At 45.1% G+C, this 22386-nt stretch overlaps 2 protein-coding genes across 2 annotated transcripts in view; one reads left to right on the top strand and one right to left on the bottom strand.

Moving 5' to 3' along the window:
- The window catches only part of antxr1d (ANTXR cell adhesion molecule 1d), a 41581-nt gene extending 41576 nt beyond the window's left edge, over positions 1-5 (top strand). The window contains exon 18 of the mRNA XM_083658346.1: positions 1-5. This exon is cut by the window's left edge and continues 1452 nt beyond it. The gene's annotated coding sequence lies outside the window, so the exon portion shown is untranslated.
- A 974-nt stretch (positions 6-979) lies between these two features.
- rrp12 (ribosomal RNA processing 12 homolog) lies at positions 980-22107 on the bottom strand. The gene is made up of 34 exons (XM_083657954.1): positions 21919-22107; positions 20170-20399; positions 19777-19860; positions 19571-19647; positions 18640-18745; positions 18378-18494; positions 16666-16804; positions 16426-16553; positions 15834-15932; positions 15639-15730; positions 15409-15520; positions 14869-14969; positions 13498-13612; positions 13211-13353; positions 12945-13066; positions 11910-11974; positions 10913-11075; positions 9947-10101; positions 8417-8484; positions 8123-8216; positions 7130-7288; positions 6933-7013; positions 6167-6272; positions 5946-6053; positions 5689-5846; positions 5497-5588; positions 4941-5096; positions 4669-4844; positions 3913-4026; positions 2777-2826; positions 2603-2681; positions 2050-2105; positions 1732-1814; positions 980-1610 (listed from the first exon to the last, which is right to left on the bottom strand). Exons 1-34 carry the CDS (start codon positions 22055-22057, stop codon positions 1508-1510), a joined length of 3870 nt encoding a protein of 1289 aa, XP_083514080.1. The 5' UTR covers positions 22058-22107; the 3' UTR covers positions 980-1507.
- Positions 22108-22386: the final 279 nt, after the last annotated feature.

The raw sequence follows: 22386 nt of genomic DNA, 5'->3' as shown, positions 1-22386 counted from the left end.
AGCAAGCACTTGTTACATATGTGTGGTCTTTTTTAACGGATTGCATAACGCTGCATCACCAGGGTTCTCCTGTATACCGCATTTACTGACTGAAATGATCATTTTTGCATTATTTCTGTATTAACAAGCCTTTTGTGTCCGTTTCTATTAAACAAAATGTGTTTTTTATGTTGTGTTTGGCAGCGATCGGTTTGATATTGACTCCTAAGAAGGATCTTGAGAAAAGGCCAATGTGTAAAAAAGTATAATGGTATTAGATTTTAATATTTTAATTTAATTATTTTAGTAACACTTAGTTGGGGAATAACTCTTACAAAGTCATCCTGTGTGGTTCAGCTGGCAAGCACATTAGGGTCTGGGCAACAGAGTCCAAATGACATGTTTATTGGTTAATTGGATATTATGGGATGCAACATTTGGTGATGTAATGTGTTCCTCTTTAGGCAATCTTCTTTAATCAGACTAATTACACTCTGTCAGCACACTGTAAAACAGTCTGCCTGTGACACTTATATAGGCAGTCTGCAAAATGAACCATCAGTTCAAAAAAGAATTTACAGCGTTTGGCCGTTTTACAGTATCGTATTTCTGAAATAGTTGCTTTGATATAAATCTGTTGGCCACTGCAGTCCTTATACGGCTACGGCGCTGATGATGCCTGGTCTGGGAATGTCTCAGGTCAGACAGGACATCTGCTCCCCTTTTCAGAAACGGTTCAACCGCAAAAGAACTCGATCGGTGTGTCGCTACATGACTCACAATGCACGAGTCCATCTGTGCAAATGACTCACACGAGTCTTATGGTCGCCTATGTTAACTCACACAGCATGACACAACTTAAGTCTCTCGGTCTAAAATAACTAGCATGAACGCGCTCTTTCACAAGAGCACCTCTAACTGAAGCAGTCAAGAACGGTCGATTACTGATCAAGAAACTTGTGGATGAGTAAAATCTTTATTTTACACTTTTCATCCCAAGTACACATGGGTCTTAAATCTATTTATATGCTCATAAGCACCTATTCACTTTAACTTACGTTATAATCCAGCGGTCTAGAGCGCCATCAAGTGATCAAACGGAGCGATAACAAAGGCACACACCACTCTTCCCATAACAGTCTTGTCTGTAGATGCATCTCACGGAATACATAAATATATTTTTTTGATGTTGAACAGATGGTAGGGTGCCATCCATTCCATACACAAATTATTCAGCTTGACAGATTGATCTGAAATGCAAATTATTTTCCATTTTGGTGATTCAAATCCATCGCACAATATCACACACATGCTCACCCAGCTACTGACTCCAATGAATGATGAATGATGTCAATCGATCCTTTTCTAGGATTTTTGAAAGATGGCCCAGTTTAAAACAAACCGGGCTGGCCCATATAGACACACACACACTTCCAGGGTGTATGTTTACATTTGGGTATGTTCATGAACACGCCATCATCACACACACAACAACGAAAGAAGAGTCCTATAAAGTATTGTCTGCCCTTCAGGATTTCCTCTTGTTCCTCTGCATTTTCTTTCCAGACAGCGCCCCCTTCTGGGCTCCTCTCACCATGCCCTTGAACTGGCCCTGCAGTTTGGCACGCTTCCTGTAAAAACCCACACATGGGATGAAAGATGTTAAAGTCTTCTACATCATCTGAAGTGGACTTTTCGTAGAATGTGGATCTGGCTGTGATGACATGCTGGGAGCGGCTGAGCTGAGCGTACCTGCGGTTGAGCTTGTCCTTCCTGAGGGGGATGTAAGCGTAAGGGTCCACCTTCCCTTTCTTCTTGACGTCCCCTCTTCCTTTCTGGAAAAAGGAGCGACAGGACAGGTACTCAGAATCACAGTGAGTGAGTGTGTGTGTGTGTGTGTGTGTGTGTGTGTGTGTGTGTGTGTGTGTGTGTGTGTGTGTGTGTGTGTGTGTGTGTGTGTGTGTGTGTGTGTGTGTGTGTGTGTGTGTGTGTGTGTGTGTGTGTGTGTGTGTGTGTGTGTGTGTGTGTGTGTGTGTGTGTGTGTGTGTGTGTGTGTGTTGTCAGGCTCACCTTGGACTTGTAGTCCGCTCCGGCTGCCAGCGGTCTGTGGATGCCAGAGCCACCGGCTGAGGGAGACAGTATGGCCTTGTTACTTTGTGGTCAAGTTACAACAACTCCAAAACCTGTCAAATTGCTAACATAAAAATTTGAATTCATGCCAAACCATAGCCTCTACCCGTCTACCTATTTCCTGGCTGTGACAGATTAATAATAAAAAAAAAATAGATATACACCAGAAAAACAAAAAAACAAAAACACCCACATTATGGACTAGTATTGGAGGTAGTAGTCATCTTAAGACATTTGCATATAAAATGGTTTTTGTGGACAGAATCGAGTGGCTGTTCAAATATTGTCAAATATCATAAAATAATATTTTACCTGGGCACTTCACACAGACTACCCGAAGTAAAGACACCGGAGCACTCTTTTCCGTCTGCACGTTTTAATAGAAGGGGCTGACTGACGTTTCGACAGACAAGTCTGTCTTCCTCAGAGTCAAATATCAATTCTTCAAAAATATATGTACATTGAGGACACACAACGTTTGTACTCATCATACCTTTATATTTCAACTGGGGCTCAATATCCATGTCGTCATCAAAGTTGCCGTCATGGAACTTCCTCTTCTGTGTCTTTTTCTGAAGGGTAAAGCATAGAGGAGGAATAAAGACAAAGTCTTTACAATAATGGCAAAGGTGATTCAGTCCCGTGTGTCGTATGGATAAAGACTCACACTCTTGACTCCAGCCTCTTCTAGGATATCTTTCATCTCTCCCTCGTGGTCTGTGGACAGAGTGATGGGTCAGTGTGGACAGAGTGATGGGTCAGAGTGGACAGGGTGATGAGTCAGAGTGGACAGAGTGATGGGTCAGTGTGGACAGAGTGATGGGTCAGTGTGGACAGAGTGATGGGTCAGTGTGGACAGAGTGATGGGGTCAGTGTGGACAGAGTGATGGGTCAGTGTGGACAGAGTGATGGGTCAGTGTGGACAGAGTGATGGGTCAGTGTGGACAGAGTGATGGGTCAGTGTGGACAGAGTGATGGGGTCAGAGTGGACAGGGTGATGAGTCAGAGTGGACAGAGTGATGGGTCAGTGTGGACAGAGTGATGGGTCAGTGTGGACAGAGTGATGGGGTCAGTGTGGACAGAGTGATGGGTCAGTGTGGACAGAGTGATGGGTCAGAGTGGACAGAGTGATGGGTCAGTGTGGACAGAGTGATGGGTCAGTGTGGACAGAGTGATGGGTCAGTGAGGACAGAGTGATGGGTCAGTGTGGACAGAGTGGTGGGTCAGTGTGGACAGAGTGATGGGTCAGTGTGGACAGAGTGATGGGACAGTGTGGACAGAGTGATGGGTCAGTGTGGACAGAGTGATGGGTCAGTGTGGACAGAGTGATGGGTCAGTGTGGACAGACAGAGTGATGGGTCAGTGTGGACAGAGTGATGGGTCAGAGTGGACAGAGTGATGGGTCAGTGTGGACAGAGTGATGGGTCAGTGTGGACAGAGTGATGGGTCAGTGTGGACAGACAGAGTGATGGGTCAGTGTGGACAGAGTGATGGGTCAGAGTGGACAGAGTGATGGGTCAGAGTGGACAGAGTGATGGGTCAGTGAGGACAGAGTGATGGGTCAGTGTGGACAGAGTGATGGGTCAGTGTGGACAGAGTGATGGGTCAGTGTGGACAGAGTGATGGGTCAGTGTGGACAGAGTGATGGGTCAGTGTGGTGGACAGAGTGATGGGTCAGTGTGGACAGAGTGATGGGTCAGTGTGGACAGAGTGATGGGTCAGTGTGGTGGACAGAGTGATGGGTCAGAGTCACAGCCTGCTCAGGTAAAGGGACAGTCAGATAAAACACAGGATTCCTCCTACCTTTGTTTTTGTCGTCGTCGTCGTCGTCCTCCTCCCTGATGATCAGCCGCCCGTCTGACGTCACCTTGAAGCCGTGCTGAACCTTGGCGCTCTTCTTCAGTCCTGGGTTGGTGGCTGAGAAACACAACAAACACAACATGTTAAAAATAACGATTTGGTTCGACCTTTAGACAAGAACATTGAAAGGGATCTGCAAGACAACAACAACAACTTGGCCAATGCCCCCTGCTGTCTCCACCCCTCTGTTTTGATCTGGGGAGAGTTGTTGGCACATGCTTCCTCTGATACATGTCCAGTTGGCAGCCCCTTCTTTTCACCTGACAGCGAGGAGTTTCACCGGCAGGACATAGCACGTGTAGGAGGATCACACTATTCAATCCCAGTCCCCCGCCCCACCCCCCCCCAACCAGAGGAGGCACTAGTGCAGCAACGAGGACACATACCCCTAATCCGGCTTCCCACTCGCAATAGACACCTTTTCACGGGGGCCATTTTGTGTCAAAAAGGCAGGGTAAACACAGGTGCAAGCAAAACGCTAACGAGGGTTTCGAAATTCTAATCGTTGACGTTTGAAACCCCCATTAGAGTTTTGCTTGCACCTGTGTTTACCCTGCCTTTTCGACACAAAACGGCCCCTGTGAGAAGGGTCTATTGTGCCTGTATGGACGTCCGACCAAACAGGAGGTAAAACGGGGGCTCGAACCCCCGTGTTACCGCTGCGAGACCATTTGAGCTTGGTTTTTTTCAGACTCTTACCTAGCACTCTCTGGGACACCTTGGGGTCCAGGAAGTTGAGCGGGTCATCTCCTTCTCCTTCCTTGAGCCAGGCCCGTCCCTTCTGCTGGCCGCCTGCTTTCCTCTGGCCCTTCTTCTTGCCCTTTCCTTCATCCTCGGACAAATCGCTGTCCGAATCTGCCAGGATGTCCTCCATACTGGAGAGGAGAAGAGAGCAGAGCGAGCAGGTTGATGTGTGAAAGCAGGTAGGGCAGTGTGTGTGTGTGTGTGTGTTGTTTTGGTGAGGGACCTACCTCTGGTTCTTGGCTTTAGGCGCGTCCTCCTCGCTCTCCGAGTCGTCGTGTTGCTCGGCAGCCTGTCTGTGTCTCTTGGTGCGAGCCTCGGCCTTGCGGATGTTTCCCAGCACCTTGTGGTGCTCTGCAGGCAGCATGCTCTTCACCAGCTCAAACCTGGGAGACAATCAGACACAACAAATACAGAGACAATCAGACACAACAAATACAGAGACAATCAGAGACAACAAATACAGAGACAATCAGAGACAACAAATACAGAGACAATCAGAGACAACAAATACAGAGACAATCAGAGACAACAAATACAGAGACAATCAGACACAACAAATACAGAGACAATCAGACAAAACAAATACAGACAATCAGACACAAAATACGTGGAAATGAACTGGAAACAAGTGGAATTACCCCTTTGGCATAATTTTATGACTTAATGAGAATAAATTACTTGAGTTGGAGATGACGTTGGAGACCTCAACCTCTCACCTCCCAGCTAGCTGAAAGGCAGCATGTTAAACCTCAAAGTTCCTCCAAAGATTTCATCGACGCTTACCCAAACTTTCTGATGAACTTAGTGAAGATGTTCTTCAGTTTGGTTCTGAAGTGCCTCCTCACGTCATCCTTGATGTTGCCAACGCCCTCCATCTGACCAAGAGAGGACGAGGAGAGTGAAACCTGTCTCGATGAGGGTATGATTATCTCCAATATTGGAGCGCAATAATGGGGAGTCTAACATGCTGCCTACCATGACGGTGACGTGTGAGGCCAGGGCCTTGGGCTCCATGACGAAGAGAATGACCTTGATGAAGCTCAGAGCAGCTTTGACGATCTCCCTGGTGCGCGACGTCAACAGCAGACACACGTTGTGCAGCAGCTGCTCCATGGTGGCCACCTCGATAGAGTCTGAGAAGACAAAAGACACCGGACTCAATCCACTCGCCACGTCGAAGATTTCAACACGCAAACGAGGCAAATGGGTCGATCCAGCGGGCCCCACAGTACCTTTATACTCAAACACCAGCCGGGTCAACGCTAACACCGTGCAGGTAATCATGGTGACAGACCCGGTCAGTCCTGCGTACACCAACGCCAAATACTGCTCCATGGCATCTAGGAGAGACACAAATACTTGTTTAGCATTTAGAACCTTGACAGTTCAAATGTTCTAAATGAGAATGTTTTCTACACTCATTTGCCAGAGCGGGAATATTCAGGCGTGTTACCTTTCACATTACCACAGAAGCGGACAAATGCCTTTGCCATTTCCACCAGCAGACTGTAGGCATTCTTACGAGCTCCAACAGCTACTTCCTTGGTGCAGATAATCACCTGAAAGAGATCAAGCAAAAATGATTAGTGTCAGTTGTGTGTGTGTGTGTGTGTGTGTGTGTGTGTGTGTGTGTGTGTGTGTGTGTGTGTGTGTGTGTGTGTGCGTGCGTGCGTGTGTGTCAGAGTTGGGGGTAACTCATTACAAAAGTAACATATTACATGTAATATATTACTTTTAGCAGTAACTCAGTAACTAATAGGATTTCAGTAATATTATACCAGTCACTTTGTTAAGTAACACATGTTACAAATTGAGTTCCTTTTTTTTTTTTTCTAAATCAAAGCCCCTTCTTTAAATAAAGATACAATCATTTCCTAATCAAATTACGTGTTTTTATGCAAATAACCACTATAAATGACAAAAATAAAGTAAAGGGATAACATTTAGAATTTTGGATGGTTTACACTGACTTCAAGACAGTTTAAATTATTTTTTGGGATGGTTCCGGGGCGGCAATGTCATTCTGCTACTGTTATTTTGGTGAAAGTAATGCAAAAGTAGTTTATTAAGTAATGACTTACTCTCCACAGCCAGTAATATTGTAAAGTAACTTATTACTTTCAAATGAAAATAACTAGTAATATATATATATATGTAGTATATTACATACTTGCCCAACACTGGTGTGTGTGTGTGTGTGTGTGTGTGTGTGTGTGTACCTCTGGCAGCAGGGCAGTGATGAAGTCCTCGTGTTCTTCGCTCAGCTGTTTCACGATGTGGATCAGGCATTTCAGTCTAGGCTGAGAAAAAGCGACGCAAAGAGCACGATCTCAAACAGACAGCAGTGTAAAACGTGACACGCATTCCTACCTAGTGCTCCGTTTATTTCTGTCTCTCTCGCTCACAGTGCTCTTACCCTCTTTGCGGGCGAAGACGCATTTTTCAGCGTCTGCAGTAGGACGTGTTTGAGCGTTTCCAGATTAGCCAGGACAAACGATCGACACTCCGCCCTCTCTCCCCCGCACATCTCCTCCAGCACACGGTACGCCTTTTTCTGCATGCCGGGCTCTTTAACCTACGGACAAAATGCACAGACGGACATACACAGACAACAAGTTAACAACAGAAGACATACTGTAATACTAGACATGTGTAAAAAAAAATTGAATTTGGCATTAACAGGGTATATGCATGGATGATAGGCATGTAAATCACAAGTTTCATCACGATACAATATTATATAGATTATTCGGACAACGATACGATATTTTCCGATATCACAAAGTCTGCCATGATACGATATCGATTCAATTCAGGAGTCTGCGATCGATATGGGACGATATCTTATGCTCATTTAACACCATCAGTACAATAGCTACAAAATGTAATACTGCTCAAATGGCAATTAAGACTTTTTTTAATACTTTTTAAGGGTCTTAATTTTCCCTAAATTGATTTTTCAACTTTTAATACTTTTCAAGACCCCACGGATAACCTGATTAAGCATATTGTAGTCTCAACACCAGACCCATGAGAGTTCGTATGCTGATACACTACGTTACTGCACGCTGCAGATCTCTCTCTGGGTCTGGGAAACTTCTAGCTCCAAACTGCTGTCGGATTCCTGGTCCGTGATTGGTTCCCCTGAAATCCTGGGGGCACCAATCAGTAACAACTTTAGCGATCAGGCGCGTCCACCCAACCTGACTCTGTTGCCTTTTGAAAATGAACCACTCTCTCATTAGTGCTACGACCTGTCAAGTCATTCCATTTTGACCTCCTAGACCCGCCCACAAAACAGCAGCTGTGGCTGCGAAGTGGCACAGACTCATTTCTGTAGGATGCAGAGTGCAGCGATTCAACGTAATATTTGAGTCTGGGGAGAGACGAGGCATATTGTCGTCCTTACCTCCAAATATGGCTTCATCAGCTCAAAGGTCTGACTCATGGTGACCTCATCCACACAGGGCGCCATGGCCACCACTAGATCCATCACAGACAGCCTGAGAGACGGAAGGAAACAGAGGGAATGAGTACCGGTAAATAAATATATTTGTATTGCTTTGTGCCTATTTAACCCGGCAACAACGGGTACATTGCCAGTGTAAAAATATTTAAATATTTATTTATTATTAAATATTTTATATTAAAATATTAAAAGGAGCCATGATTCTCATGCAGGACATCCATGTTCATGTCTTACCGTGTGAACTCAGTACTCTCTGTGCTGCTCAGTCTCTCTGTGGCTTTCTGCAGGAACGTGCAGACCATCTGAGGAAAGAACCAGGATGATGTGAGTCTATTTTCACAAGTGAGGTGCTGCTGCATCAAATAAGGCCAGGGTGCCTGGGTGTCCCTCGTGATGGCTGGGCTCCAGGCATGCACACTTCAAAATGTTAAACATCTGGGCCCAGTTGCACAAAGCACCTTAGGTTCAGATTTCCCTTAGGGTCCGAGTTAAGGTGTGCATAAAATAGAATCGGCTGCACAAAACACCCTTAAATCTTGTGCTTATGTTTTCCTTACAATGTTTAACCATATGAAGAAGATTTAAGGGTGTTTTGTGCAGCCGATTCTATTTTATGGACACCTTAACTCTGACTCTAAAGGTCCTTACACATCGGGAGCGTTTCTTTCGTGCGATTAATTCGCACGTCAATAATATTTTCCGAACCTATATCAGTCAATGCAACCGTGCATACCAACGGCGAAGTTTCGCTGAGCGTTATTGCGGCGTTTATTTTTTCGAACGATGGTCGATTTTTCAGAAATTCGCTTCCGACGTGTACACCATCTGTGGCTGTGATTGACAGGTGGGTCAAAACTCGCATCGCAATTTCGTGCGGTATATTCGCATCGCTCTTGATGTGTAAGGACCTTAAGGGAAATCTTAACCTAAGGTGCTTTGTGCAACTGGGCCCAGGCCTATGGACTGTTGTCTTCAAATTATGCATTTTCTTAGAACTTAAAGGGACAGCTCACCCTAAAATCCAAATACATATTTTCCCCCTCACCTTCAGTGCTATTTATCCATCTATATAGTTTTGTGTTATTTGCCTGAGTTTTGGAGATATCGGCTGCAGAGTTTCTGCCTTCTCTCCAATACAATGGAACTAGATGGCACTCTGCTTGTGGTGCTCAAAGTGCCAAATAAATACATTTGATAAACTCAACAGCAATGTCTCTTTCCAGAAATCATGACCCCAGTTACTCAAGATAATCCACAGACCTTGTTATGAGCAGTTTCATGTAGGAACTATTTTCTTTTGACCGAACTACACTTGCTAGCTGCTAGCTAGTTCCTACAAAAGAAAGTAGTTCCTACATGAAACTGCTCATAACATGGTCTGTGGATTATCTTGAGTAACGGGGTCATGATTTCTGGAAAGAGACATTGCTGTTGAGTTTATCAAATGTATTTTTTTGTGCCATCCAGTTCCATTGTATTGAAGAGAAGGCAGCCATCTCTACAGCCGATATCTCCAAAACTCTGGCAACTAACACAAAACGATATAGATGGATAAATAGATAATAATAATAATAGATAAATAGCTAGATAAAATATGTATTTTGGATTTTATGGTGAGCTGTTCCTTTAAACATCAGGCCTATGGACTGTTGTCCTCAAATTACGCTGGATTTTTTTTAGAAGAACTTAACCATTGTCTCATGCAAGAAGAGCATGTGAGTGTGTGTGTGTGTGTGTGTGTGTGTGTGTATAAACTTAACTGACCTGTGTTTCGGTGACAGTCAAGTAGACCTTGATGGTGTCCAGGACAGCCATCCTATAGGGGGCAGACTCTCCAGCAGCAGGCTGCTGGCTGTACACATTGAAGAGGATGGGCAGGAAGTTCTTGGAGAAGCGGCCTATTTCAGCCTTCTCTTCCTCTATAGACACACAACAAACAAAAACTGTTTTGAACGGCCTGGCTCAAGAGAGAGTAGAGCTGCAGATGACCATTATTTTCATTGTCGATTAATGTGTCAATTATTTTCTCGATTTATTTTCTCGATTAATCGATTCGTTGTTTGGTCTATAAAATGTCAGAACATGGTGGGGAATTGACCAGTGTTTCCCAAAGCCCAAGGTAACATCCTCAAAGTCTTGTTTTGTCCACAACTTAAAGATATTTAGTTTACTGTCATAGAGGAGTAAAGACACCAGAAAATAATCACGTTTAACAAGCTGGAATCAGACAATTTAGCCTTTTTTTCCTTAAAAAATTATTCAAACCAATTAATCGATTATCAAAACCTGTGTTGCAGCTCTTGTAGAGAGTCGTTTTGTGAGTTCTGTATGTGATGTGTGAACAATGTGCGGGCGCCTACCAACCCTAACATGGAGGTCATGGCCTCCGTTGCCCCTCCCTCTGGCCCTGATGCCCTGAGATCTCAAGGGCCACGTTGGCAGTGCCCTGCTACCAGCCTGCTACTGTCAGCTGCTTTAAAAGCATCAGTGGTCTCAGTTTAATGTAGCCTGCCCGATGCAAAGGATGTGTCATTGGCTCATTTGAAGACACATTTCAGAAGAATCGCTCTTCACGATCATTTGCGCGATGTCAATAGAGCAATGGCCTTTGTGCCCTGGCATGTGGCCTTGTGCCCCGAAATAAATTTGCGACGCCGAAATGACGAAATTGCCACCGTGGCGTCTACCTGTGTTGCAGCTCTTGGTGTTGACGGTACGTAGAGCGTCTACCTGTGTTGCAGCTCTTGGTGATGACGGTACGTAGAGCCTGGCAGATGGTGAGTCTCAGGTCTGGCCGCTCATTGATAGCCATGCCGAGCGCGCGGGCGAGGCCCTTGAAGGAGGCCAGCAGGTCCACGGTCCCTGTGCAGAACCCAGGCAGCATGGTCCACATCTGAAAGGAGAGCCACGCCAGGGTCACAGCACTTCAGAACACCTCATTCACTGAAGGGCCTCTTCGATCGGGCCAAAAACCCGGTAATATTATCCACACACTTCCTGCTTTTTCTTTGGCCCAAGTTACAAAGCCGGTAGTGACGGCCCATTAGACGAACCTCCCAGTGACATGGTTGTTTTTCTGATCAGCTCGATAACGACATCGGTGCTTCCCACAGGCTGAAAACAGTTGGTTTAAATTGTCTTTACGCTGTGTCCAATGGAACCTAAATGATGGAATATGCCAACAGAAAAAAAAGAATAAAAGCCTCTCTCCTAGGATGAGAGGAGTTCCAGCATAGTGCACGAGCATCAGGTGTCAAGTCAGCCAGAATCTAGAAGTAGGTCTCCCGCTTTAGGGCTTTCAAAATAAAATACGTATTGTAACGTTAAGCTTAATATTAATTTTGAGTAATGCTTTACAACAGCCAAGGTTTCATTTTGATACACGGTTTCTGTTTCATTCGTTGGAATACTTTTTTTTTCTCCAAAGGTGAGAATTTGAGAGCCTTTATTCTGGTAAGTAAATCTACTGGTTCAAGTGTCCAGGTCGCCTGCAGTCTGTGACAATGAGTTCAGCCACTGAAGTGGCCGCTCTGGGGGAGCCGCTGGTAAATGTGTTGGGGAGGCGATGTGAAAGTGTCAATGGTGTATTTTTTTTAACGTTTAACACACACCTGTGTTACCTGTGTTAGAAACTCCCCCGTAGAGAAGTGGTAATTTTGATGTGAAAAAAGTATGAGACAGCTCTTCACACTGGGCTCATCACCAAGTGAAGTCAATGTAAATGTACCTGCAGCTGTAAAGTCTGGTAGACTTTGGCCTCCAGTTTCTGTCCGGCTTGGCCCAACTGTTCAGCTGCAACAGAAATACAGAGAGCATTCAAGTCACACACACACACAGAAACTAAGGGGCCCTTTACACGAGGACGGTTTCCTATGGTGACGGGGAATTATTGTATCGTTAGTGCCTCCCTTTTTAGACGGCGACGGCGAATTTGCGCTTAGGAAACAACACATTTTGAAACCACCCTCCAGAGTGAAATTCTTGGTGACACTCCCCGCTGATCGCTCCATGTAGTCGCTTTGACACGGCTCATTTCAGGAACTCTGACGTGCCTGCTGCACACGCGATCACGTCATAGCCGTAGACGTTGCTATGTTACAATTTCGGCTGCTAAATTGTAAAATGGTAATCCACGGAGCAGATAGTAATTGAATACAATTTCATTCAAGTCTAGAAGTGAGTCGCCTTAAAGTTAATATCCCTGTCTTCTTCTGTTTACCACGGCGGGTATTGTGCTGCGCGTACCATTATTTACCGTGTGTAGCCCTATTGTGTGGAGGCTACACACGGCATGTCATGTTTTGCAGTGATCAAGGCAAACTGGGTTGTTTTTGAATGGAGAGACACCTAACGTTAGTCTGGCTGACTGTGACAAGAGGAGAGGACTGTAACCTAACGTTAGTCTGGCTGACTGTGAGAGAGGAGAGGACTGTAACCTAATGTTAGTCTGACTGACTGTGAGAGAGGAGAGGACTGTAACCTAACGTTAGTCCGGAAGCAAACCGGAAGTGCCCGGGAAACTTGTCCAAGTTGTGGAGCGACGAGCAACGCCCCCGTTGACCATCACACTGCCACCTAGCGACCTGGCATGTACATTACGGCGTTTTAAAAATTCAACAGCGCTCATGTAAACAGGGAGAAGGTGTGAAGGAAACGCTACTGTGTCGTTTCTTCCAGAAACTGTCCTCGTGTAAAGGGCCCCTAAAAACACCCGTGGCAGATTCTCCACTCCCTCACGTGGACCATCACACACTGGGTGTACCTCTCTGCTTGAGTGTAGTAGCCAGAGGGAGGATATAAGAGGAGAAGAACGCAAGATGGGTGTTCTTCACGTGGTCTCGAATGACCGGGATCAGCCAGCTGCGTGGGAACTCCAGGTCATCTCTGATGAAAACACACACACAGTCAAATCAGAATCAGTGCAAAACACTAGTGTCCGGAGTGTGTTATGTGTGTATCTGTATAGAGTGTGTGTTATGTGTGTATCTGTATAGAGTGTGTGTTATATGTGTGTATCTGTACACTTACTCGTAGCCGGTGATGGCGAGCGGCACGGCGCCCAGCACGACTTCCGGCCCCATGCTCTCCACCGCTCCTCCTACAGCCAGGTCCAGCTCGCCGCTGAAGGGGAAGCGGGGCGTGCCGCGCAGGTCGGCCAAAGACTGCAGGGACTGGTGTGGACACACGACACACAGACCGATGTATCTTTTCTCTAGGCCACTAGAGGCCACTGTTCCATTACAACGTTTTGTCTTTGGCTCGTCACACGGTGATCTACAAACATGTGTGTGTGTGTGTGTGTGTGTGTGTGTTACCTTAGTCATGATGGGGTGAGCCTTTTTCCCTGCAACTCTGTAGAAGCAGCCCAGCACCTGCAGCACAAACGGCCAGGAGGCGTGGAACCGATAGGACAAGCCCTCCTCTACGATACTGCAACACACACACACACACACACACACACACACACACACACACACACACACAATGAGGAGAATGCACATGTTGAATTGTATGAAATGAGGGAGGACTGACAGTGGGAGTGTGGACAGTGTAGGAATTTAGCCAGGGGCAAGGATCTGGAACACACCAATCCACTATTTCTACAGTCTAAATTATTAAAATTCACCGACATAGTCACATATCAAACAGCAATAACAATGTACAGGGCTAGGAACCATTTATTACCAATGAACATTCAAAACGTGTTTCATGAACGTGAGGGGGGGCATAATTTGAGGGGAGAACTCAATTTTAAAATTCTAAAAAGAAATTCCACATTGAAAAGTTTTTGCATCTCGATCGCGGGTGTTAAGTTGTGGAACAATCTGAGCAAAGAGCAAAAGCAATGTCCAAGCATCAATCAATTTAAAAAAATGTACAAAAATATGTTGTTCACAAGATATAGTGAACTGCACTAAGAGTCACTATGTTTTAGTGTTTGTATTGGGGTTTGTGTATGTATAGGTATGTATGGGTTAGGGTTTTTAGTGTTTGTATTGGGGTTTGTGTATGTATGTATGTATGTATGTATGTATGTATCTATGTATATATATAATAGTTTAATACATAGATAGAAGTCAGCAAGTAAGCATATAGCATATAGTATATAGTATAAGTTATAAGAGGGGTGGGAGTACATAAGTTTTTTACTTCTTCTCACTCCTTTTCGGATATGTTTACATTACTGTTTATTTTTTACTGTTTATTTTTTTCTTTTCTTGTTTCTTTTTGCTTTTTACTTTTGTTTTGTTATATTAGTTATTCATTTTTGAATGGCTTTATTTGTTGTTTTTGCACAATTGTTTTTATTGACATATTCGAAATAAACATGACTAAACTAAACTAAACTAAGGGCAAAAATGCCCCCAAGAAATCTCAGAATGCCCCTAAAAACCATGATCCAGGGGCGAAAATTGCCCCAATATTTTGATAATTTTATTTTGATTAATTTAATTTTCATCTCTGACACACACTCAGCACCTGCAAGATGGCTGCCAGAAGACGACGATGAATAACACACTCACACAAACAGCGCTGTTTACACTACGCTTTAGCAAATGTATGCACTAATTACTATTTTTTAAAGTGCCCCCAACATTTTGTAAATGCCCCCAGTTTTTAGACAGTGGGGGCAAAAGTTGCCCCCAAAATATTTTTTACATTTCCTACACTGGGCGCGGACCTACCGGAACATTTTGCAGACGTATGAGGGGTTCCCTGCAGAGGCCGTGGCAGTGACTGTGCCTATCTCCTCCATACGAGGGGCCACACACTCCGTCAGCAGAGTCTGAAACACACAAACACACATTCACAATTCAAACCTTGCAGGCATCATGACTTTCATGTCCAATTGTATTCCTTCATGGTTTATCAGACTGTTTTCCAGCTCTGAAACGTTCAGACAGTCTGGTCTCCATTACAGTTGGGCTTTCTGTGTAGAAGTCGCCATTCACTGGATAAAACCCATCTGAAAATCGCCATGTAATGCAATACATGTAGGAAACAAATTGTAAAAAATACTTTCAGGTGTATTCCTGGAAAGTGACCGATAAAATCTAAAAAAAGTGACCGACTTCCCCTGTCTGGAATACACCTCAAAATTCCCTGATATTCCAGGACTTCCCTCACCAGTGGGAACCACAGTGGGAACCAGGATCAATAAAGCCGGAATGTGACTCAGAATGGATTTGTGAAGTGATGAACCTCCATGTGGGCTGCTTCTTTACCTTGAGTGTGCTGCTGGCTGCAGACACCACCTGTGTGTGAGGAGACAGGAGGCAGGACACGGCCGCAGAGAACAGGCGAGGCAGGTGGCCCAGACTCAGAGAGCTCTGCAGGCTGGACAGAGACAAAGACAAAGACCGTCCACAAATTGCAGGAAAATGCTTGTGTGTGTGAGAGAGAGAGAGAGAGAGAGAGATGATTGTTATGTGCTGTGAGGACAGTATCTTCTTACCCTGCCAAGTGGACATGAGCTTTCTCCATCACGGCCAGCCAGGCCAGCAGAGGCTGCAGGTCATTGTCACTGGGCAGGTAGTCATACAGGGCCTGGGAATAGACACGTGCAATGGTGCATCATTGTTTTTCACACCAAATCTCACAACATGTCTATTGTCCACATGGCACCTTTGTTTTGTTTGCATTCGCTCACCGTGATGATCTGTGCGTTGAGTTCAGGGGACAGCGTGGCAGCGTTGGGCTTCCCACTGAAGAGCTTATGGAAGGCCTGCATGGCACTCGCAGTCACCAGCTACAGGCACAAGCACACACAGGCACTATTAGAGATCCATGACTGTGTGTGCGTGTGTGTGTGGGTGTGTGTGGGTGTGTGTGTGTGTGTGTGTGTGTGTTAGGGCTGCAACTAACGATTATTTTCACAATCGATTAATCTGTCGATTATTTTCTCGATTAATCATATTAATTGTTTGGTCTCTAAAATGTCAGAAAATGGTAGCAAATGACGATCAGTGTTTCCCAAGGTCCAAGATGACGCCCTCAAATGTCTTGTTTTGTCCACAACAATCAAAGATAATATCAGTTCACTGTCATACAGGAGTAAAGAAACCAGCACATTTAAGAAGCTGCAATCAGATAATTTAGACCGTTTCTCTTAAAATTGTACTCAAAACAATTAATCTATTATCAAAATAATTGTTGATTAATTTTCTGTCGATCGACTAATTGTTGCAGCTCTAGTGTGTGTGTGTGTGTGTGTGTGTGTGTGTGCGCGCGCGCACGCTCACCACATGGCTGAGGGTCATCACTCGGAGCAGGGTCTCACAGCAGGACTTGACGGCTCCCAGAGGAAACGTCACCATCAGCTCCTTGAGAAGGCCCAGCAGGTGCAGTGTGGTGGTGTCCTCTTTGCTGCCTGAAGATCAAGACAAGCACAGTACGAACTACAACTCGCTGCACAACACTCCACGGCCGCATTTACTATTTTACCATTATTTAGGAAATCGAGTGTGACCGTGTTCTCTCACCTCCGGCCTGCTCCATCTCTTTGATGCAGAACTTGGCGGTGGGGGCGGCGGCAGGATGATGGGGCGGGGCGTTATCTGTAAACAGGAAGTCGCTCCCTCTGAGGACGGCGCACACGCCCTGCTGAGCTGCTTTACGCACCTGAGGGGGAATCCAGTAAGAAGTGTGAGATTTCGGGGGGTACGGTGGCGCAGTGGTAAGCGCTGTCGCCTCACAGCTCGAAGGTCCTGGGTTCGATTCCCACCTGGGACACTGTGAACGCTGAAGGAATGCGTGCCCACCGCCCGGGCGGGGTCGTCAAAAGGGGCCTTTCTGTGTGGAGTTTGCATGTTCTCCCCGTGCCTCCCGGGGGTTTCCTTCATATAGGAACCCCCTTCACCAAAAACATACAATATCCTGGTGCCTCCTCTGGTCGTTAGGGGCGCCTGTTCGGAGGGAGGGGAACCGGTTGGAATAGCGTGATCCTCCCACGTGCTATGTCCTACCGGTGAAGCTTCCCCTGTCAGGTGAAAAGAAGCGGCTGGCTAACTGCCCATGTCTCGGAGGAAGCATGGAGCCAGTTTCGGCTCTCCCCAGATCGGCAGAGGGTGGAGCAGCAACCAGGATAAATAAATTAAATTGGCACTAATGGGGGATAAAAATGGGATAAAAAAAAATCGAGGAAAAAATTAGAAATAAGAGAAGTGTGAGATTTCAGCTTCTCTCTAAATGATGAATTGATCGTTATGATGCTCTTGAGACAGTCACAATAGACGCCTTTCAATGGTCGTAAACATGACTTTGAAACTTTGAAACATGATTTTTTTGTGGGTGGAGGGCAGCTGGAAGCAGAATAATCGCCAGAACACATTAGCTGGCTAGCAAGTTTTGTCGGCTTGTCTTTTTTAATGACTGAAGAAAATACACGTTTCTCTGAATATATACGATCACTCACTCTCTCCGCGTCCACATGTGTTATTTGGGAGCGTTAAAATTAACCAGATTAGCCAAATCCTACAGGCTCACTCTATGGGTGGATGATCTGACAGGACTACCTACTGTGGATGAGTGGCCAGACATGTCTACCTACCTGACAGAGAAACCCAGCGTATAGTAAAGAGACACTGTGGGTGTTGTGAATCTTTAGATGACTATAACTATGTCCTGAAGGGCCACGGAGGTCTACAAGACTTGAAATACAAAGATTTAGCAGATGAGTTTTGTGTCATGCGATCTGAAGTCAGACAGACAACCATGACATCGATCGGACAAACTTGCTTTGTTTTGTAGTTGTAGAGTAGAGATGGGAAGGTGGAGTCGTACACCACCGGAAAACAACGGGTGTGTTGTTGTAAGACTGGCATCCAAAATGAAGAACACATATCGGTGTGCCCTGGCTGTCACGCAGGACATTCGTGTAAAATACGGACATGACTCCACTGAACTGAGCTGACTTTTCATCAACACTAATAAAAGAACCCTAGTGATGAGACATGCCTGCCTTGAGCTATTAGAGCTATTATTGTAATGAATTACTTTTTTATTACTTTTACTTATGGGTTTATCATATTCGTGTTTTTTTTATTTTTGTGTTTGGACCCAAATGTTTTAACTATTTGTGTCAATAAAAAATAACTAACTAACTAGGCCGTCATAGGGGTCTATATACACTTCATGTGAGCCATCAGTAACAAGTGGGACTTTTGGAGTGGATGGGGCAGGTGAGAAGACAGACCTTGGGCTTGCTGTGGACGGTGAAGCTGAGCAGACCGTGGTAAACCTGCAGGGTGGAGGGGTACGTCCACACAGACGCATCCTGCTTCCTCAGCAGCGTGGCCAGGCACGCCAGGATCTGGGGACGCACACACACAATGCACAAAATCTATCTTAGTCGCACTTTGACAATGCACTAGAAAAAGAACCAGAGAAAGAGAGAGAGACAGTTACAACGCACTAGAAAAAGAAAGAGAGAGAGACAGACAGACAGGTCTACTCACCCATCGGAGAGCAGAGGCAGTGTCAGATGTGGCCTGTTTAGACATGATGTCCATCAGAACCTTGGCTGTGTCTGAGAACTTGGAGAGGAGCACTGGAGCAGGAACACTGAAGGGGATCGAATGCCACAGACGCGCACAAGTCACACAGCCATCAGATAAGAAAATGTTGTTGTCCATTTCTAAAGCCTCAGACACACCGGGAGAACTAGGAAGAACTAGCGGTAACGAAGGACAACTGTTGTGTCGCCTCACGTCAGCTGACGGTCAACTAGCACATATTATGATATGTGCCTATGTGAGACCATGGACTACGGTTATACAAATCAGATACATGAAACAAAGCAACGTTTGCCTACCATTTTCACACCACTCTCGCTCACCACTTAAACGGTTTCATAATATGGCGACTCCTAATCGAGAATACGTCTGATAAAAATATGCAAATTGCACTGGCTTTGTCAGCCCTTGCCTGGTCTTTTGCTTGTGGAAGGAGGAAGAAGCGTAAAAATGAGGAGAAACCTCACTAAAAATGGGTGATCTCATACAGCGACAGGCTCAAGGGGTTTTTCCCGAAGGCACATCCTCCTGAAAAGATGTGTTGTATTGGAATGATTGGATGAGATGAAATTGAGAAATGATTTTTTTGTGCACGTGTGCCCTTCTCTTCTCCTGCACTGCTTTGCTTTTAACCAGCTGACCAGCCTGAGCCAATCAGGGTGATTTCTCTCACCGACAGCCCCAAGCCGCCTCAACATGCTGAATCAGCTGAAAAATCAGCAGACAAGACTGAGTAGAGCCAGACCGTAAACACTAGGGGGGCGACAGACGTTCACCGGCATTGCAGACCGCCCGATAATCGCCCCGGTGTGTCAGGGCAAGTCTTGACAAGAGTGGGAGTTTTGATTGAGAGAGCCAAGTATAAAAGACTAACCGCTTCATCACGAGGTTAAGGAGGTAGCCGACAGCGGCCTGCGACTCTGGTGAATCCACAGCCTCCAGGGTGGTCATCTAGAAAGAGCAGGGACAGATTGTACTCTCAGACACAACCACAAAGTCCCAGGGAAACTGGTTCAGTGTCAGGTTTGAATACAGCAGAGCTTACATCTCAGTGAACATCAGAGAAACAGCAGTACTTACCAGAGCAGCAAAGTACTCTGTCTCTGTCTCTTTCCCTCCCTGAGCGCGGATCACCTCAGTCACGGCTGCCAATACTGCACAGATCTGTGAGAACAATACTTAACTGTAATACCCACCATCGAAACACTGTGACAACACTACTGTCTTTGTTTACACAGTGATTTGTTGAATTCAAAACATTTTTCAAATCTTAAAATGTACTGGGCTTATGTGACAGCTGATCATTATTCATCACTGAACATATGAGTTATGCGGGTATGTTGCGGTTATAGGTCCGCCAGTCTCATGTGGTCAGACCCAACGTCGACGTCAGCAAGCTGCAACACGTAATGAGTAGAAGTCCTCAAACTAGCACTTCAACATCTACCCACGATAATCTTCTGTAGCACGCACCTCTTTGTGAGGGGCTGAGTTGGACTCCCAGTAGCGCTGCACCTTCCTGAAGGTGAGGTTGGAGCAGTCCGACAGGCCACTGAGGAACGTGCCAGAGGTCCTCTCTGAAAACGCCTGATCTGGCTCCTCTTCCATACGGGCTTCTCCACGACCACCCGAGCCCAAATCCAGAGGACCTGTCTGCAGCTCATTGTGAAGTTTGAGAGCATCGACTGTTAGATCACTCTTTTCTGAGGAGAGAAAGAAACATCGACTGTTAGATCACTCTTTTCTGAGGAGAGAAAGAAACATCGACTGTTAGATCACTCTTTTCTGACGAGAGAAAGACTGTTAGATCACTCTTTTCTGAGGAGAGAAAGAAACATCGACTGTTAGATCACTCTTTTCTGACGAGAGAAAGGCTGTTAGATCACTCTTTTCTGAGGAGAGAAAGAAACATCGACTGTTAGATCACTCTTTTCTGACGAGAGAAAGAGCATCGACTGTTAGATCACTCTTTTCTGAGGAGAGAAAGAGCATTGACTGTTAGATCACTCTTTTCTGAGGAGAGAAAGAAACATCGACTGTTAGATCACTCTTTTCTGACGAGAGAAAGAAACATCGACTGTTAGATCACTCTTTTCTGAGGAGAGAAAGACTGTTAGATCACTCTTTTCTGACGAGAGAAAGAAACATCGACTGTTAGATCACTCTTTTCTGACGAGAGAAAGAAAAGGGACACAATCTTAATCAAACTGATCTCCCCCGAGGCTAAATAAGAATGGGCTTAATAGGGTTTCCACAGTCGTGATAGCTTTACCAAATTCAAGGATTTAAAAGACCTTGTTTTGCTCACTGTTGTTATTTAGCTATTGTGGGTTAAGATGTGGCACTGGTCAAAACAAGACATCTGGGCAAGTTATGAAATCATAGTGTAATCATTCATTTCAAAACTGCTGCTATATCAAAACAAATCACCATCAGGGACGTTTTGGGTTGTCCTGTTATGGACAGATGTCCAGAGAAAATCAAGTACTTTAGTTCATTTTCAAAAACATATATGTGTTATTCATTTTATAGTTCTATATCGAGACTATTAAAGACACACACACAATCAAGCCTGCAGAAACTACAAGTGGCATATAATGATGCTATGAGGATAATTCTCAAGAGACCTCGATGGTGCAGTGCGAGTGAGATGTTTGTTACTGCACGAGTTAACACATTTCAGGCAGTACTTAGGAATCTCATGTACAAATTTATGTGTAGACTGGATGTGTCTGGAAACAGCATAATTGTGGCTCTCACTAACCCAGTCAAGAGCTGCACTCGATATACGTCCAGTCTCAGGGCACATTGGCTTAAAAGCCTGCATATGAATTTATTTTAATTATTTGACCAGTTGTTTCTTAAAGTGAAATGTATATTTTTTTATGTGATTTGTGTGTATCTATGTATTTATGTATGTATGTTTTTTCTATGGACCATGAGTCTGCAATAAAGCAATCAATCAATCAATCAATCACAACACTAGAAATCTATCTCGTAAGTTATTGCAGCTGGCCTGGAAAAACCAAACACGTATTGGATAGTTGGTTGGTTGCTACCTTTCTATATTAAATGTTTGCTTATGCAGTTTCGCACGTATCGTAATGGAGCTACTTTGGACTGTGTTACAAGCTAAGCGGCTAACGCTAGCTGGTGTTTCAGCAGCACCAAACTAGCCCAAGCAGACCCACGTGTGATCAGGAAGGAGACAGAGCAGCTTACCAGTGGGTCGGCTGAAAAAGCGGCTTTTGGCGGCCTGTCGGAAGCGACTCGTCTGCGGGTTTGAGTCACTGCTGTGTCCCTTCTTCCACCGCTTCAGTTTGGATGCTGCCCCGGATTTAAGTTTCCCCGATTTGACCATTTTTACTGTTGAAAATGAAAATTATCACGTTTCCACGACTCTGCTCCGCTCCTCCAGATGACGCTGTCGCTTATCGAATGACGTCACGGGCGGACTCATCCGTGTGGCCTTGCTGTTATTTTGCCAGTAGATGGCGCTGTCCAGTAGACAACAAAGTCATGAGATTTATAATCGTGGTTACTGCTACTTTTGACAAATATGGCCAGTAGGCTATAAACTGCACCAATGGTCAAGTCAAACTGTTATCTAACAATTGTAGACGCTCAATACAATAAATTCAAATATATTTTATTTGCACCTTATAAAACAACAAATACTAATACTGGTAT

Source organism: Poromitra crassiceps (genome assembly GCF_964638095.1).
Source record: "Poromitra crassiceps genome assembly, chromosome: 22".
Classification (NCBI taxonomy): Eukaryota; Metazoa; Chordata; class Actinopteri; order Beryciformes; family Melamphaidae; genus Poromitra; species Poromitra crassiceps.
This window is presented reverse-complemented; position numbering and strand designations above follow the sequence as displayed.